This window comes from Papio anubis, chromosome 19, assembly GCF_008728515.1.
Source record: "Papio anubis isolate 15944 chromosome 19, Panubis1.0, whole genome shotgun sequence".
In the NCBI taxonomy this organism is placed as follows: domain Eukaryota; kingdom Metazoa; phylum Chordata; class Mammalia; order Primates; family Cercopithecidae; genus Papio; species Papio anubis.
In genome coordinates, this window is record NC_044994.1 from 15,691,825 (window position 1) to 15,710,538 (window position 18,714).

Sequence of the window (18,714 nt, forward strand, 5' to 3'; positions counted from 1 at the left end):
TTTCCCCCTAAACAGGCTGGCACTATGTCAAAGCTGCCCAAGTTTGAGATTGAATTACCAGCTGCACCTAAGTCAACTAAACCCAGCCTTTCCGAAAGAGACATCGCAATGGCTACCGTGTATGTCTGTGTCAGAGAGAACTCCATCCTGCGATTGCTTTCAGTAATATAAATAATAGAAGGAGTGTGGTACAAGCACCACATGATGCCCTGACCCCTAGAACACATAAGGAGGACTCCCCTTGTCCTGGGTTATTCAGTGTCTAGATCCTCTGAACATAGAAAACCTGCAGTGTTTTTGGCATTCCTTTTTGATTTTTATCAGCTTTGTGATGCTAAGGAATTCCTTTACCTTTCTAGCCTGATAAAACAAGAACTTTGAACCAATTTATTTGCTAGTGTTTTTGTTTTATAATTTCTTCTTTTTTTTTTCAAGACAGAATCTTGTTCTGTCACCTAGGCTGGAGTGCAGTGGTGCAATGTCGGCTCACTGCAGCCTCCGCCTCCCAGGCTCAAGTGATTCTTCTGCTTCAGCCTCCCAAGTAGCTGGGATTACAAGTATATGTCACCTCGCCTGGCTAATCTTTGTATTTTTGGTAGAGACAGGGTTTCACTATGTTGACCGGGCTAGTCTTGAACTCCTGACCTCAAGTGATCCACCTGCCTTGGCCTCCCAAAGTGCTGGGATTACAGGTGTGAGCCACTGTGCCTGGCCAATTTTTTTTTTTTTTTTTAAAGCTAAGTTAATAATCGTTCTAAATAAGAAAATACATTAAGATTTTTATGTAACAAACATGGAACTCAATTACTTATATATGGAGGTATATTTTCTTTTTCTGTTTTTTTTTTTTTAAGATGGAGTCTTGCTCTGTTGCCAGGCTGGAGTGCAGTGGTATGATCTTGGCTCACTGCAACCTCTGCCTCCCAGGTTCGAGCAATTCTCCTGCCTCAGCCTCCCGAGTAGCTGAGACTACAGCCACGTGCCACCATGCCCAACTAATTTTTGTATTTTTAGTAGAGACAGGGTTTCACCATGTTAGCCAGGATGGTCTCAGTCTCTTGACCTGGTGATCTGCCTGCCTCAGCCTCCCAAAGTGTTGGGATTACAGGCGTGAGCCACTGCGCCCGGCAGTACGAAGGTATATTTTCATTTGAAAAAGTGGATATCTCAGTTTTTAAATTTGTAATGAAAATTTTAAACACACAGTAGAGATTAATAAAAACCCTAAACTTTCAAACTTTTTGGTAGTATAATGTTCTTTTCTTTATTTTTTCTTCCTTTTTTTTTTTTTTTTGGTACTCTTCTGTGGCTTTCCTGTTTATTTTTAAATTTCTTTTGGAGAGTCTCGCTCTGTTGCCCAGGCTGGAGTACAGTGTTACGATCTCGGCTCACTGCAGCCTCCGCCTCCTAGGTTCAAGTGATTGTCCTGCCAGTCTCCCGAGTACCTGGGACTACAGGTGCATGCCACCACATCTGGATAATTTTTATATTTTCTGAAGAGATGGAGTTTTACCATGTTGCCCAGGCTGGCCTTGAACTCCTGGGCTCAGGTGATCCTCCTGCCTCGGCCTCCCAAAGTGCGGGGTTTATAGGCATGAGCCACCGTGCCCAACCATCATTCCTGTTTGGACAATAGATAAAGCGAGAGCAGTCCTGGCTGAAGTGGAGGTGGGGACCTGTTCCCTCCCACCTTGGTCTCCTTGTCCCTGGGCAGGCCCAGCACAGAGTTTACCACTGGACTAGAATATGCATTCAGGAACTGTTCACAGCAACACTTATTAGATGGCACTTAAATAGAAGAGGCTGAGCATGGTGGCGCACGCCTGTAATACCAGTGACTGGGGAGGCCAAGGCAGGAGGAGTGCCTTGAGGCCAGGAGTTCAAGACCAGCCTGGGCAACATAGTGAGACCCTGTTTCTACAAAAATATTTAAAAATTAGCCAGGCACGGTGGCATGTGCATATAGTCCTAGCTACTGGGGAGGCTGAGGTGAGGGAAGATCACCGAAGCCTAGGGGTTGGAGGTTGCAGTGAACTGTGGTTGCACGTGACAGAGGGAGACCCTGTCTCTGAAAAATGAAAAAAAAAAGTGATTATATTTTTCTGTTATTAAGGAATATACATTCATTATACAAAACTTGGAAAACAGAAAGAGAAGAAAATGAACTTATTAGCATATCACTCAAGTATAACTATTAACATGTGTTTCTTTCTAATCATTTTAGACTCTATGCTTAGGTTTGGGGTTTTCTTTTAAAAGATTATGATCAAGCTGTATTTAGTGTGTGTTCTCTTTTCCACTTAACTTTATAATAGGCTTTGAGTAACTGCATGTTTCTTTGTAAGCATTTTTGTTGGCAGCAAAATATTCCATTAAGTGAATATCTCATAGTTTACTTAACTGTGATGCCATTTAGAGCAAAGGAATTTTGAATGGCCAGATGTGATTTTTGTCTCTTTGTTCCCTAATTAGATACGGGCAGCTGTATGTTCTCTTCCTGAGGCATCATTCTCGGACCTCCAACAGCACAGGAGCGGAGGTGGTCCTCTATCATCTGCCACGGTAGATTTCATGCTTTCTTTCCCCTCTCTCTGTGATTTTAAAATGTGAGTTGCAGCTTGTTGATCTATTTTTTGCTTTCTATCCGACAGAGAAGGTGCCTGTAAAAAGATGCACATATTGAAGTTAAATAGGACGGGAAAGTTTGCCCTGAACGTGGTGGACAACCTGGTAGTCGTGCATCATCAGGACACAGAGGTACAAGCTGTCTGCGTTTCTACCAAAGTTAAGGTTGCTTAAAAGCCTTGTGAAAATTGGCGGCTGGGCGCAGTGGATCACGCCTGTAATCCCAGCACTTTGGGAGGCCAAGGCGGACAGACTGGTTGAGCCCAGGAGCTTGAGACCAGCCTGGGTAACATGGCAAAACCCCACCTATATAAAAAATAAAAAACTTAGCCGGGTGTGGTAGCGCATGCCTATAGTCCCAGCTACTTGTGGGGCTAAGGCTGGAGGATGGCGTGAGCCTGGGAGGTCGGGGCTTCAGTGAGTTGAGATTGTGCCCCTGCACCTAGCCTGGGTGATGGAGCAAGATCCTGTCTCCGGGAAAAAAAAAAAAAAAAAAGAAAAGAAAATTAGCAAAATGTCTGAGTAAGATTAGAAAGTGCATTTTTATTTTTTATGCTAAGAGTTTTCATCTTCCAGATGGAAATGGGTTAAGTAGTTTAGAAAAAAGTGATTGTGTCAGTTGATTAAAGATAATTGAAAACTGTTTCAGAAAGTAACACTTGAGATTTGACCTTGGAAGGAGGTGGGAATCCGCTCCATTCCACGAGTACATGAACTCTCTATTGCAATTGTGAGCATGGATGATAGTGCTAGGGGATAATGGTTTTGAGGCCGTGTGGACCAGGACAACTAGAATGGGTCCTGTGGGCTGGGCCTCTGGTATAAAGAAGCCACTTCCCTCCTCTACCCTCCCAGAGGGTGGTGACGCTAACTCTCTGACACGTGAAGATGTTTCCAGTGGAAATGACAGAGATCTGCTTAGGTCACTTTGAGCTTGTCAAAGGTAGCATGTCATAAATGCAGGAAATACTTGTGAGAGGAGATAAAGATATTAAAAGAGAGTTGTAATGTTAATGACAAATTCCTCAAGTAAGAACTAGCCTATAGGGAGGAGATGCAAACACAGGCTTTTAAACTGATCTAAACAGCAAGATGGGATGGAATGAAAGGGACTGGGCAAACTGTGATTCATTTTGGCCTCAGTCTTGTTTTCTCCCCCCCGTAGACGTCGGTAATATTTGATATCAAGTTACGGGGAGAGTTTGATGGCTCCGTTACCTTCCACCACCCGGTGCTTCCCGCGCGATCGATCCAGCCCTATCAGATCCCCATCGCAGGTAACGGGTTCCGTAGAAGAGTCTGTGCTGCTGTTTTACCACGTGGCTGTGTTCTCACCATGATCTTTGGGAGTCACATTAAAAGTGGAGTGAGGAGTAAACAGAGATTCCCAGATCTGTCTGATTTTGCCAGGGGCCATTTGTTCCAGTTTTGTTGTTTTAAGAGGGAGTCTGACTCAGTCGCCCAGGCTGGTATGTAGTGGTGTGATCCTGGCTCACTACAACCTCCACCCCCTGGGTTCAAGTGATTCTCCTGCCTCAGCCTCCCAAGTAGCTGGGATTACAGGTATGCGCCACTGTGCCCAGCTAATTTTTATATTTTTTTAAATTTATTTTTTTGACCGAGCCTCAATCTATTGCCCAGGCTGGAGTGCAGTGGCTTGATCTTGGCTCACTGCAACCTCTGCCTCTCACAAGATTCAAGGTTGTGAAGTATTCAAGCAATTGAACCAAGTATTCAGTTGCTTAAATACTTGTGAGAGGAGATAAGGTTCAAGTGATTCTCCTGCCTCAGCCTCCCAAGTAGCTGGGATTACAGGCATGCGCCACCACGCCCAGCTCATTTTTTTGTATTTTTAGTAGAGATGGGGTTTCACCATGTTGGCCAGGCTGGTCTTGAACTTCTGGTCTCAAGTGATCTGCCCGCCTTGGCCTCTCAAAGTGCCGGGATTACAGGCATGAGCCACCACGCCTGGCCCAAATTTTTAAATTTTTGATAGAGATGGGGTTTCACCATGTTGGCTAGACTAGTCTTGAACTCCTGACCTCAGATGATCCGCCTGCCTCAGTCTCCCAAAGTGCTAGGATTACAAGTGTGAGCCACCGTGACCAGCCTGTTCTAGTTTTTTAAAAAATGCAACTACTACTGATCATATAAGCTAAAATTATGTTGTGAAAAAAGCATTTTCTAAGATAGATGAATCTCCCTTGGGAGGAAATAATTTATCTTACCTGAGCTGTAGAATGGATAGTTTTGATTACTCGTTGTTGGTGAAAGATGTTTTAATACTGAATACGTCCATAACGTTTTCTGTTTGAGCTCTGTAACGCTGAAATTAACTTTGGCTGTATGCTTGTTACTTTAGCCTGGGATCACTTTTCTCCTCCTCACATTCCGTGTGACAGTGATGATGAATATTGCATTCTTTGGGACTGACAGTCACAGTAAGTGCTTTGGCTGTGGCTCTTAGGCTTACCCAAATCAGTCCTCCTCCTGCCTGGAGAGGTGGGGCTGGGAAGTCAGAAGAGTGGAGGCCAGGAATTCAGGAAAAGGGAAAGTCATTTATTTGCTTCATTTTGCCATTTTCCCAGTGTAATTGATTTTCACACAGAACTGAAAGAATATTCAACTCTCTCTCTCTCTCTTTTTTTTTTCCTTAAATAGAACTTTATTTTCTCACAGTTCTGGTGGCTAGAAGTTCAAGATGTCTGCGGGTTTGCTTTCTTCTGGGGCCTCCCTGCTTGCAGGCCTCCTTGCAGATGGCCGCCTTCTCACTGCGTTCCCACAGGGTCTGTCTTCTGTGCCTGTCCCTCCCAGCAGCAGTCTCTCCCGGCTCTCTTTTGAAGGAGACTGGAGTGCAGAGTTGGCTCGTCTGAGGTTTCAGTGTACAAGACGTAGTCAGATGGCTCACACTTGGAACCCTGGTACTAATATTTTATTCTTTGTCAGACAGCACTGGGCGGTTGACCCAGCCTGCAGTCAGGATTTCCTTGTACCTTTCACCCAGGAGATTCAGAATCGGGCTCTGGCTGAAAGTTTAGCAAGAGCAGCATCGTCAGCCTGACTGCCCTGTCTTGCTGGATCAGCCAAAAGCTAAGTTACTTTCTGGCACAGTGGGAGGAAGGAGCTGGTTCTTAACAGACATTTGGTTAGGTCTTTTGGTCTCCTGTGTTCTCTCGAGCTTCTTCCTTTTCCTCTGTAAATAATGTTAGCATTGAAAGAATAGATTTTGCCAAGTGATTGTCTTGTGTCTGCTGCCCACTTGGCATGAACGTAACTGCTGGTGAATTGGGGAAAAAAACTAAACATTTAGAACAAGCCTGTCCAACCCATGGCCTGTGGGCCACATGCAGCCCAGGACAGCTTTGAGTGCAGCCCAACACAAATTCTTAAACTTTCTTAAAACATTATGAGGTTTTTTAATGATTTTCTTTTAAGTTCATCAGCTATGTTAGTTATGTTAGTGTATTTTATGTGTGGCCTAAGACCATTCTTCTTCTTCCTAATGTGGCCCAGGGAAGCCAAAACATTGGACACCCCTGGCTTAGAACCTTTAGCTCTGTTCCAGTGGTACAGGACCAGTTAGGAGGCATCAGGTTCTAACCATCTGGTTATAATGGAACAGATGCGAGGCTGGGTCACAGTCATAGCCAGTGCAGAGATCGATAGGAGGAAGTCAGGAATCCACCGAGGGTCTGGGGATCTAGGTAGTTTGGGCTGCAAAGCATTTTCAGAGGTTAGTGACTTTCATTTCCTGCTGGGCTGTGAGCCCTGGCAGGTTGACGCATCCGTGTGTCTTGCCCACTGTGCTGCCACTGGGTGGGTGTGCTCAGGAATTGAATGGGCCTGTTTAGACAGATATAACCAGCACTTTGGGAAGAGTCAGCCACCCTTTTTCTTTTTGTTTTGGGCCTATTAGAACAGTGGGTCTCAATCTGACTACATATTAGGATCATCTGGGGGGCCTTGGAAACGAAAGCTCTCACCTGACAGTGTCAGGTCAGCCACACAAAGATGAGGGCTGTGCACTCAGTGCAGACCTTGATCCTTAGGTCCAAAGTGCGAGTGTTCTTCACCAAAGCTTCTCTGCCTGGGCTTTTTCCTGGCTTTGGGCGGTCTGTTCACAATGACCTTTTCTCTGACCAGCTGATTGAAACCTGCCTTGATTGCACCTGGGTAATTGGAACAGAACCAGGAGTCATGGTTAGCTTGTGGGGCTGCCTAACTGGTTGCTAAGGGTCCCCGCCATGTGAGGTTTTGGGGGTCTGCTTCCCAGACGAGCTCACTGTGCCTGGACCTACTCTAAGCAATGGATAATCAAGCTAATTATTTAGATAATTAAGTGGCTGGGCGCAGTGGCTCATGCCTATGATCCCAGCACATCGGGAGGCTGAGGTGGCCAGATCACTTAAGCCCAGGACTTTGAGACCAGCCTGGGCAACATAGAGAGACCTTGTCTTTCCAAAAAAAAAAGAAAAGAAAAAAGTTAGCAGCTCTGTTCCAGTGGTCACGTGCCTTTAGTCCTAGCTACTCTGAAGGCTGAGGCAGGAGGATCACTTGAGCCAAGGAGTTCGAGGTTGTAGTGGGCTATGATCAACTACTGCACTCAAGCCTGGACAGCAGAGCAACACCCTATCTGTCTTTAAAAAAAAAAAAGGCCGGGCACGGTGGCTCACGCCTATAATCCCAGGACTTTGGGAGGCCAAGGTGGATGGATCACTTGAGGTCAGGAATTCAAGACCAGCGTGGCCAACATGGTGAAACCCCATCTCTACTAAGAACACAAAAAAGTTAGCTGGGTGTGGTGGCACATGCCTGTAATCTCAGCTACTTGGGAGGCTGAGGAAGGAGAATCTCTTGAACCTGGGAGGCGGAGGTTGCAGTGAGCCAAGATCGCACCAGTGCACTCCAACCTGGGCGATAGAACGAGTCTCCACCTCAAAAAAAGATAATTAAGCTGTGGTAAGCTAAAAGCCACATTTATTTGAAACATTCTCCGTGGATGATCTGGGTATTTGATTTTGAATCCTCCAAGTAAATTTCTCAGTTCCTTAATGTGCATCTGTAAATGATCATGAGTCATCTTTGGTTATTTAAAAAAAAACCCAAACCACAGTGATTGAAGCCTTGATGTGCTTTCTTTTTCTTGGTGAGATTTTCCTGGATTGTTTTCACCTCCTTCCCCCTTCCTCCCCGTATGTGCTATCAGTGAGATGGAACAGTTCATTTCTTCCTTAACTACAGCTGAATGAACATTTTGTCACGACATTAAAAAGTGCTGACTTTTGCGTCGTAAGTACCAGCATTCGCAGCGTTTTCTGGCTGCATCGCACTTAACGTTTTTTCAATTTGTAGGTCCTGCTGCCGTGACCAGCCAGTCTCCTGTTCCGTGTAAACTCTGTATCCTTTACTAAGGCGTTGGCACCGTGCACAACAGGGCAAGTGGTCACCCTTACAGAGTGGTCCTGAAGCCCTCCTCTGGGCAGCTGTGAATAACGCTCTGGGAGCCACCCCGCAGCCAGCTTCCCTGACTCTCCAGGGGCCCCGTGTTCAGCGTGGACTCAGCACATGGGGGGCAGGGGCGTGTGCTAATGGAAACTGGTTTTGCCTTTTGTTTTCGTCTTTTCCTGGTTTAGAATTTCCTATAACATGTGGATTCTTCATCCTGGATTGTCTTTCAACCTGACATCATTATCAGTGCAAGCCAAGGTAGGTCAGCGGGACAGTTGTCATGTTAGAACATGGTGCTTGTTGACTTTGGATCCCAGTTGTAGCCAGGGACATTTTCAAGGTGAATCTCTGAGAAATGACCCCTCCTTTCAACCTTGGGAATGGGATTTTTTTTTTCACTTTATACTGTTTTCTACTATATGTGCATTTTATCAAGAACATATACTACTATTAATAAAGCAACAACTAAGAAAGCCATTCTCGTGCCTAAGCCCATTCTGGAAAGCCAGACTCCACCCCAGCCTGTCTCCCTTCGCTTCTCCCATTGACCTTCCCTCCGGTGTCCATGCCCTTTTGTGTTCTGCACGAGCCCAGGAGGTGTGCTCCTCTTTCTGGCCTTGCTGATGAAGCCTCCTCAGCCTATTGGTTGTCTCTTCCTGGGTAATCTGTTTATTAGAGAAATCTTATTTTTTTAAGGCAGGGTCTTGCTCTGTCACCCAGCCTGGAGTGCAGTAGTGCTATCTCAGCTTACGGCAGCCTTGAGCTCCTGGGCTCAGGCGATCCTCCTACTTTAGCCTCCCGAGTAGCTGGGCCTGCAGGCGCACACCACCACGCCCAGTTAATTTATTATAATAATAATTATTTTGAGACAGAAGCTCGCTTTGTCGCCAGGCTGGAGTGCAGTGGCACCGTCTCGGCTCACTGCAACCTCTGACTCCTGGGTTCAAACGATTCTCCTGCTTCAGCCTCCCCAGTAGCTGGGGTTACAGGCTTGCACTACCACACCCAGCTAATTTTTGTATTTTTAATAGGTACGGGGTTTCACCATGTTGGCTAGGATGGTATCGATCTCCTGACCTCGTGATCTGCCCACCTTAGCTTCCCAAAGTGCTGGGATTACAGGTGTGAGCCACCACGGCCGCCTATAATTTTTTTTTTTTTTTAGAAATAGGGTCTTGCCATGTTGCCCTAACCTGTGTCTCTAATACCTTGCCAGACTGGTATTAGAGAATTTCCTGTGTTACTCTTTAATCCTCTGTGTATTTTCGAGCCTTTCCTCTGGAATTCCTAAGAATTCTTGAGGAGAGAATTAGCCCTGATGCTGGAAGCATCCACTGTATGTAATGAAGTCATTTTTCTCCTGTGCATCTTGCTGGTGTTTTCCTGTACAGCTGCTCTGCACCTGCCTTGGGACAACTGAAAAAGGGATCACCCAGATGATTTTTTATGTGGCACTTCATTCTGCAGAACCCCAATTGGGAAAGGCCACACCAGATGCTGCCAGTGTGGGTGATCAGTACATTTATGGGTCGATGAATGGATTATTGATGTTCCATTGAGAGCCTCTGGAGTTATGTTTTAAACTAATGAGTCGTTGTAGGAGAAACCAAAGCACAGGACTGAAGTTGATGCCACATGTTGACATCTTTTTCTATTTTAAACATTAAAAGAGGGACTAGGTCTAGGGAAGGCCCTGTTTGGCATTAAGGACTAGGGAGCTACACCATTGATGTGCCCCTGAATGCAGAGGTTACTTGGAAAGAGTCAGCCAAGTGTGCAGTAGTTTGGCCATCAGTCCTTCTGTTGTAGACATGTTCTTGAATGGCTTGGCTCTGCTTTGGTTAGGAAGAAAAAGCTACATTTATCACCACTCACCCTGCAGATGTTTAAGGGAACCACTTTTGGGCTTTTGTTATGGTTTGCATCATACTGTTATATTTGCTGCCTCTTTAAAATCCAGGTTACCTCTGGAACCTCCAAGTGAAACTTGAGCCCATAGTAAATCTCTTACCAGACAAAGGAAGATTGATGGACTTTCTCCTCCAGAGAAAAGAATGCAAGATGGTCATCCTGTCTGTCTGTTCACAGAGTAAGTTGAATCCTTCCCCCTTGGTCTGGTTCTGGTATGAGGCCTGTGCTGCCCAACACTTTTTATCGGGATGTGGGCCAGATTGTTGTGCCTTGTCTGTAATCCATAGCCTCATTCTTTGTGTGAGGGGTGGCTATGTGACCCCCTAGGAAAGGCTGCTAAATGGAAAGATGACTTGTAGAGATACTTGTAGAGAAAATAACAATAAATGGGATGGTTCTGAATGAAAGTGGGCACACAGGAGGGGAGTGGGCCACCGCCCCTGGCCTTCCCACACACCTCTTTCAAAATCCAAGCCACGTCACTGCATGTGTCTTCTTTAAGCATCCCCTACTGAGGCCAGGCATGGTGGCTCATGCTTATAATCCCAGCACTCTGGGAGCATGAGGCAGAAGGATTGCCTGAGCCTAGGAGTTCGAGACCAGCCTGGACAACAGGACAAAACCCTGTCTCTATTTAAAAAAAAAAAAAAATTAGCTGAATTTGGTGGTATACACCTGTGGCCCCAGCTACTCCAGAGGCTGCAGAGAGAGGATTGCTTGAGGCCGGGAGGACAAGGCTGCAGTGAGCCGTCTGTGCCAGTATACCTCCAGCCTGGGCGACAGAGCAATACCCTGTCTCAAAAAAAAAAAAAGCAAAAGAAAAAAAGAATCCCCTACCAATATGTGCTATTGGTGTTTGTTTTGTTTTGGTAGAGATGGGGTCTTGCCTTGTTGCCTAGGCTGGTCTCAAACTCCCAGCGTTAAGTGATCCTTCTGCCTCGGCCTCCCCAAAGTGCTGGGATTAGAGGCATGAGCCACTGAGCCTGGCCTGCTATAGCTTTTTTTTTTTTTTTTTAACTGTAAGCAGAAAGGGGTTGCGAATGACATCTAGGTATCAGGTCTTTAAAGTACTGCATTTCTTGGAGTGTCCCTTAAAGGTACTTTTGCGTTGGTAACCTTTTGAGATCAGTTTTTATCATAGCAACGTGTGGAAATTCTGAAGCTGACATGAAGTTGGTTTGATCTGTGTGAACCTTGTGCCTTTCCAGTGTTAAGTGAGTCAGACAGAGCGTCGCTGCCCGTGATAGCCACTGTTTTTGATAAACTCAACCACGAGTATAAAAAGTACTTGGATGCCGAGCAGAGTTACGCGATGGTGAGTTACATGGAGTATGACAAAGGGTCCTCCTCCCCCACCCCCTCCCTGGTATTTTCTAAGTCATTATGATGCAAAATTGTTTCCTATAGATTAGAATAACGTCACTGAGATTTGCTGCCTGCCACAGGGCAAGGTGGCGATAGTGGGGGATAGTGGGGAAGTAGTAAATTCAGGGGCCCTGCATCCCATGAGCTGGAGGCCACATCTCACTTCATACCTTCACTGTTTTTGTTTTTCCCCCATCTGTGTTTGATCTTGCCTGTAGATCCTTGGCCTACTGTTATATATAGATGAGAAAAATCAGTCTCTGCTTTGCAATATTTTGTTATTTTTCTGTTTTGCTAGAGTGAGGACTTAGTAAATTAAATTCGAAGTATTTCTGTTTGCCACACCTTTCTTTCCTGTTGAGATAGCGTCCTGTTGAGATAGTGACGATTCAGTGTTAGCACTTAGCAGGCATGTTTGTAGTGAAGGTAGTAACCATGGCTTATCGCCACCAATTTCCACTGTATTACTCGTACATGATACCTCCTGAAGCCAGAAAGAAGAAAAGTTTAGGACAAGGAGAATGACTGACTTCACTTCCAGGATCTGATTAGTCCCAGGCTGAACATGGTTTTAAACCAACAAAAGCCCCGGAACTGCACTCCCCTTCAGCTGTTCGTGGAAGGGTAAGAGGTCTGAGACAGGCACTGAAGAGGGCCGGTTGCCTGGACAGTGTCCATTTCCACCCCGTCAGATATGAGGGATGGCTGAGTCCTTTTGAACCCTATTGCCGTGGGTGTTTTGGCCTGTGGAAATCAGCAGGTCTGATCCCAAATGGCAGTTTCTGTGCTGTCCCGCACTGTCTACTGGGCTCCATAAACAACATGACTCAGCAGTGGGGGCCAATGACCAGCCACGTGAGCAGCATCTGGAGTTTCTTGGAAATGCAGGTTCTCAGACTACACCCCACAGCTATTGCATAATCTGCATGGATCTGAACTGCTTTTTTTTTTTGAGACGGAGTTTTGCTCTTGTTGCCCAGGCTGGAGTGCAATGGCGAGATCTTGGCTCACCACAACCTCCTCCTCCTGGGTTCAAGTGATTCTCCTGCCTCAGCCTCCCCCGAGTAGCTGGGATTACAGGCATGTGCCACCACGCCTGGCTAATTTTGAATTTTTTTTTTTTTAAGTAGAGACGGGGTTTCTCCGTATTAGTCAGGCTGATCTGGAACTCCTGACCTCAGGTGATCCACCCGCCTTGGCCTCCCAAAGTGCAGGGATTACAGGCATGAGCCACCGCGCCCAGCCGGAACTACTTTCAAAGGTCAGGTGAGGTCGTCAAGGTCTCAGAGCTTTCCTGTTCCGGACTTGTGGTGCTCTGGCTTCCCACCTAAAAATCCCTGGAGACTCCATGCAGGCGCTCCTCACTTGTTGTAGGATCAGGACTTCATAAAGCAGGGATGCAGCAGGCCGTTTCATTTTTGCCAGATAACAAATGCCCGTGGTCCAGGATTAAGAAGCTTAGACAGGAAGTTAAAAAATTGCAAGAGGCTAAGTATGATATATTTTAAGAGAAAACTTGCTGACACATGCTTTTCCCGTTTCATCTACCATGAACATTGGAGTGTTTTCAAGATGACCAATTCTGACTTCCTAGACCCTCCCCAAGCCAGCACAGGAAGTATTTTATCTAAGTAGAGAAAGAAGTGTGTTCCGCTCATATCCTGGGGTCCACATCGAAGAATGCAGTCCTTGTGGATGAACTGTACACAGCACCCTTCCTCTAAGATGCCGAAGGTCATAGTTTGTGGTTTCTTCTTTCAGGCGGTGGAAGCAGGGCAGAGCCGAAGCAGCCCGCTCCTCAAGAGGCCGGTGCGGACCCAGGCGGTGCTGGACCAGTCGGATGTGTACACCCATGTCCTGTCAGCCTTCGTGGAAAAGAAGGTGGGCTGCAGCTTTCCGCCTCTTCCGGACTGAGAATGCTCAAAACAAGGCAGTTGGGGAAAGCAGGAGACTTCATGTGATTAGAATCACTGGAGTTTCCTTGGGTGAGGACCTAGAGCTGGTAGTTTGGTTTCTAATACTCAGGCCTAAAGCATAATCAGTGACAAGTGGTTCTGGAGCGATTTATGCAAAACCAGCGAAAGATGAACACTGGGCCATTTTAAGATGGAAACCAGGCGGGTGTTGGATAAAGTGTTATATGCAGCCCCTTTTGCACCTCGTTGGTATTTATAAAACCACATTTTTTTCTCCCTAGGAGATGCCTCATAAATTTGTGATAGCTGTGCTGATGGAATACATTCGTTCTCTTAACCAGTTTCAGATTGCAGTACAGGTACCTTCAAATCAGCTGGTCCCAAGTTAAAACAGCAGGAATTAAAAAAAAAAAAAGACACAGTCCCTCTTAGAAGATGACTCATATTCTAAGACAGGTCTGCCTCCCTGACTCAGAATGCTGAGTGACTCTCCCAACATTCTTATTAGTTGGAATGGAAGTGTAATGTCAAGTTGGGGTCTTTACCTGCATGATGAAACCACTTCTTGTAGTGACACTTTGGCCATGTTGGTTGGAATAGCCAGTCCTCGGGGAGCCTCTAGTCTGTTGTAGCTGAATGATTTGGAAGTGTTCTTTCACTTTTTACTTTTGTCCTCAGCATTACCTACATGAACTTGTTATCAAAACCCTTGTCCAGCACAACCTCTTTTATATGCTGCATCAGTTCCTGCAGTACCACGTCCTCAGCGATTCCAAACCTTTGGTATGCATTGCCAGATTTCTACTTCCATTGTGGTTAAAAACAGAAAATTTTAACTGTTAACCTTCCAACTGAAGCAGGTCTAAAAATGCCTTTCAGGCTTGTCTGCTGTTATCCCTAGAGAGTTTCTATCCTCCTGCTCATCAGCTATCTCTGGACATGCTGAAGGTAAGTCTGATGTGTGAGGTTTTAGACTATGGAAACTAACTCTGTTCCTGTTGTTTGCACTGACCTGGACTTCTCTTCCTTATTCCTAGCGACTTTCAACAGCAAATGATGAAATAGTAGAAGTTCTTCTTTCCAAACACCAAGTGTTAGCTGCCTTAAGGTTTATCCGGGGCATTGGTGGCCATGACAACATTTCTGCACGAAAATTTTTAGATGCTGCAAAGCAGACTGAAGACAACATGCTTTTCTATACAATATTCCGGTTTTTTGAACAGCGAAACCAGCGTTTGCGAGGGAGCCCCAATTTCACACCAGGTGAGAATGCAAAGACTTGGGGTAACCATAGCCTCAAAGAGTAGCAGAGGGCACTGGCAGCTGGTGGGCGAGGACTCTTGGGTTAGCGTTTTTGTAAACAACACAATTTGGTAACAGCCCACCTAGCCCTCGGCCCATTATTTGTAGCAGAGTGAATTCAGTATGCTGACAGAATCTGAGTTATGCTCTGGAACTCACCAAGGAAGGTGTGTTTTGAGTCAAGACACATTTAGGACCTATTAGGCACAGCCCATCTCTTATAGCAGATCTTGGAATATCTCTTGAAGCCAGGAATAAGACGGCAAATGGTGGCTAAGTATTTTAAAGGGCCTGGGGCTTGTTAAAGTTTCAGTTTCATGAAGTATACATTGGTTGATCATTCTCATTTATTGTTTTCGTTGAGACGGAGTCTCACTCTGTTGCCTAGGCTGGAGTGCAGTGGTGCAATATCGGTTCACTGCAACCTCCGCCAGGTTCAAGCGATTCTTCTGCCTCAGCCTCCTGAGTAGCTGGGACTACAGGTGTGTGCCACCACACCCGGCTAATTTTTGTATTTTTAGTAGAGATGGGGTTTTACTATATTGTCCAGGCTGGTCTCGAACTCCTGACCTCGTGATCCACTTGCCTCGGCCTTCCAAAGTGCTGGGATTACAGGCATGAGCCACTGCACCTGGCCCTGGTTGATCATTCTCATCTCCAAATAGTTATACAACCTAAGACATCTTTAGGATAGGGAAGGATCAGGACTCTCTAATGAAACATGTAGGTCTAACTCTTTCTAGCTCAATGTAAGACGGCATTTAGTTACCGTAAGGACAGGATGGAATCTCTTCCATTTAGCTTTTCTACTTGTCTCTCAAAGCAGATAGGGCAACCCCAAAACTTACTTAGGAAAACAATGTATTTTATTAAAGAAAAATAAGTTAAAACCCAGTAGACACACCTACGAGATGCTTTCTTTGTCCCTCATTTCATGCCACAGCTAACTGGCGATTAAATCTCTTCTTTTCTAGGGGAACACTGTGAAGAACATGTTGCTTTTTTCAAACAGATTTTTGGAGACCAAGCTCTAATGAGGCCTACAACATTCTGAAATCACTTGCTGGTTTTTTTTTATATAAAAATGTGTACAAAGTTAATTTATTGCATTAATAAAGCTCTTTAAACTATAAAATGTTATAAAGTGTATCTACAACCTCAAATATCAGTAAAACTGTGGTACAGAACTTGTGGGATGGCTTACTCCTAAAAGGAGAGACAGTGCATTGATTGGCCTTTCCAGAGTGTCAGGGAGTGGATCACATTCACAGCCATCTAGTGTCACCTCCTGCTTGCTAAAGAATGAGGTTTCTTTCCTGAAGAAGCTGGGAGAGGTTTAGTGTCCTGTGGTTGCCTCCAGATTTAGTAATACTGCTTCCCAAGTCAACTGTGCATTCCTGAGTTCACGGGCACTATGTTCAAAGCTGCTGCCAATCAGCCTGATGGTTGGCACCATCCGGTGTTCAACTTGGCCTGGCCGATGCAGCACCCGTCCAGTGGTAAACCGACCGACCCTTAGACACAGTTCAGTCAGGATGCCCTGCGAGAGGGCTAGAAATTTAGAAGCCGTTCGCGCTCTGTCCCTTTGTATCGCTCTTCAGTGGCACAACTTTTGGCTTTATTTACTGATGGCCCTATGAGAGAGAAAAATAATTTTTCTTATTTCTGCAGGAGAAAGGGAACTGGTTGGCTGGGCATAGTGGCTCACGCCTGTAATTCCACTTTGGGAGACTGAGGCAGGAGACCTGCTTGAGACCAGCCTGGACAACAGAGTGAGACCACATCTCTCTCTCATTTGGAGAGGGGCTCTTTGCTTTCTTCCTCAGGCTGGAGTGCAGTGGTATGAACACGACTCGCTGCGTCCTGAACCCATCCTTCTGGGCTCAAGCAAGCTTCCTGCCTTCGCCTAACAAGCAGGTGGGACTGCAGACGCACACCACTTCACCTGGCCAATTGTATTTTTGTAGAGATGGAGGCCTCACTATGTTGCCTAGGCTGGTCTCAAACGATTCTCCCCTCTCAGCCTTCCAAAGTGTTCATCTCTCTCTTTTTTTTTTTGTCTTAAAGAAAAGGAGCTAGTGTATTAGATTGTAATAGAACTACTTTCTATTGCCCGGAGATGATAAAAAGCCCCTCATTTTCTTAATCTTTTACTTCAGTGCTCCAATTTAGTGACAAAGCTTTAAGTCAAGCAAATCAGTACTGTCCTTTCAACCATGGGTCATTTTTGTGCAAGGTGAAGTGGCCATGGAAGTAAAAGGATCAAGAATAGTCTCGAGATGAACAGAGGCAGCACTTTGCTGAGAACAGGAAATCCGTGAGGGACATAAAAAGCTGCTCTGCAGCGCTGCTGGTGTGAGAGCCGACTGCAGGACGGACTCCTCCATCTCAGCGGCAGGGAGGAGCTGCCCCACCTGCTGACACTCAGATCCATTCAAGGGCTGGCTCCAGGCCTCCAGAAAAAACATCAGCAACTTACTAGTGAAGTAGTCTGCACCATCATGAAGCCCCTGGATGGGTTTTTTCTCTTAGAATAATTTTTTTTTACTCAGTATCATTTATCAAATGACCATTAGTATGAGTTCAAATACTTGAAAAGAATGCCTCAGGACAGAATCCCCTTTCAGTAATGTGCTTCCTCTTATGCCACCCTTTTAAGACAAGAACTCTTACCTATGTAACTGAGTAAGACAGGGAGAAATATTAATCCGTGAGTGGCGCCCAGTAAGACCATAGCCAAATACATCCTGAAGTAGAATATCTGGAAAATTTGAGATTTGGCAAAAGCCAACACCACAATCCCTCCAAATTTTGTAAGCGTGATTCCACTGAACACCTAAAAGAAGAGATACTGTGTTAGACACCACTTTTACCAACCTGTAATTGAAACACTTCCTTACAAGGATTTCTCCCAGGTTCAAGTGATTCTCCTGCCCCAGCCTCCCGAGTAGCTGAGATTATAGGTGTGCGCCACCATGCCTGGCTAATTTTTGTATTTTTAGTAGAGATGGGGTTTCACCATGTTGGCCAGCCTGGTCTCGAACCCCTGGCCTCAAGTGGTCTGCCCACGCTGGCCTCCCAAAGTGCTGGGATTACGTAGGCATGAGCCACCGTGCCCAGCCCTTATGGGGATTTCTTAATATTCAAGGTCCAAAGCAATGGCAACTGAACCCAGGTAGCATCATCTACTACCTAACACTATTTTATCTGCTGCCTTATGATCCTGGGGGAGAGGTATGACCAAGGTAAAAGCTGTGTATTCTGTATAGACGCCGCATTGTGTCTCTAAATTGAATATCTTTATGTTCTCAAGTGAAAAATATTTAAAAGTTGTTACGAAACAAAGTTTTAGTTTTACTCTTTACCAAGTATTTTCTACAGTGGTAAAGAGATAGGCTAAGCCAGGGTGTAGAGTTGAACCAAGACGACTCTCCAGGCACCAACCGCACATCACATGCTGGGTTCTGGCCCGGGCTCCCCTGCCTGCATTTTAAATGGAAAAGACTGGCAGCTGTCTCACGTTTAACTTTTCTGTTATTTTCCTGCTTCAGCACACTGCCACCTAAAAAGGAGCCGCACCAACAGGTGCAGTGCTACAGAACATCTGTTCTGTTCATGATGTGGCAGCTAATTCATGAATTGCCTGAAAGCTTGCAATCCTTAGGAGCTGCTTTCTAAGTACAGGATCCAGACTCTTCAGTCACTAAGCAGGACACTTCAGGGTGCAACTCTGCTGGCGTGGCCCTGCTCAGGGTACTCACGGAGCTGCCCATGTGGGCGAGTGCCTCTTCTGCACGCTCCACGCGGCTGCCTTTCGTGCTCACCGTGAACGCTCTGGTTATGTGGCTGCAGAACTCCACGGAGATGCCACAGCTCTGAAATAAAGCACTGCCTTTAGGATGATGGCTCTCTTCCTGTTGAAGACCCTAGGCAGTCACCCTGTTCCCAGGATGGGGGCTAATTACCAGGGCACCCTGGGTGCTAGAGGAGGCCAAGCATCCCACTGGACTTACAAGGCCTCCATCACACCAATCTAGACTGTACCAGGAACTTTCTGGGGCCCTCTCTACACACAGCCAAAAGCCTGGTTTTCTGTGGCATGTTTGTTTTGATCAGGAGAAATTGCTGGAACGCCTTAAGGTCACCC

General features: G+C 45.8%; 2 protein-coding genes across 14 annotated transcripts in view; one reads left to right on the forward strand and one right to left on the reverse strand.

Moving 5' to 3' along the window:
* RMC1 (regulator of MON1-CCZ1) overlaps window positions 1-15,702 on the forward strand; it is a 28,356-nt gene extending 12,654 nt beyond the window's left edge. For 8 of the 11 annotated variants that reach the window (XM_003914233.4, XM_021929987.2, XM_021929989.2 and 5 more), the window contains 14 exons: window positions 16-119; window positions 2,473-2,562; window positions 2,652-2,757; window positions 3,791-3,902; window positions 7,978-8,022; window positions 8,278-8,331; window positions 10,034-10,162; window positions 11,193-11,299; window positions 13,111-13,230; window positions 13,547-13,624; window positions 13,944-14,048; window positions 14,145-14,213; window positions 14,303-14,528; window positions 15,542-15,702. In XM_003914233.4, the coding sequence (XP_003914282.1) occupies window positions 16-119; window positions 2,473-2,562; window positions 2,652-2,757; window positions 3,791-3,902; window positions 7,978-8,022; window positions 8,278-8,331; window positions 10,034-10,162; window positions 11,193-11,299; window positions 13,111-13,230; window positions 13,547-13,624; window positions 13,944-14,048; window positions 14,145-14,213; window positions 14,303-14,528; window positions 15,542-15,621 (1,425 nt within the window). In that variant the 3' untranslated portion in view covers window positions 15,622-15,702. Of the gene's footprint in view, window positions 1-15; window positions 120-2,472; window positions 2,563-2,651; window positions 2,758-3,790; window positions 3,903-7,977; window positions 8,023-8,277; window positions 8,332-10,033; window positions 10,163-11,192; window positions 11,300-13,110; window positions 13,231-13,546; window positions 13,625-13,943; window positions 14,049-14,125; window positions 14,214-14,302; window positions 14,529-15,541 lie in introns of those variants that run through there. The other 3 variants (XM_021929992.2, XR_002518647.2, XM_021929988.2) reach the window with 3 other exon arrangements.
* NPC1 (NPC intracellular cholesterol transporter 1) overlaps window positions 15,412-18,714 on the reverse strand; it is a 55,146-nt gene continuing 51,843 nt past the window's right edge. For all 3 annotated transcript variants that reach the window (XM_009192527.4, XM_003914232.5, XM_021929985.2), the window contains exons 23-25: window positions 18,329-18,442; window positions 17,241-17,403; window positions 15,412-16,201 (exon numbers count right to left, since the gene is read on the reverse strand). In XM_009192527.4, coding sequence (XP_009190791.2) covers window positions 16,119-16,201; window positions 17,241-17,403; window positions 18,329-18,442 — 360 coding nt within the window. In that variant the 3' untranslated portion in view covers window positions 15,412-16,118. The remainder of the gene's footprint in view (window positions 16,202-17,240; window positions 17,404-18,328; window positions 18,443-18,714) is intronic.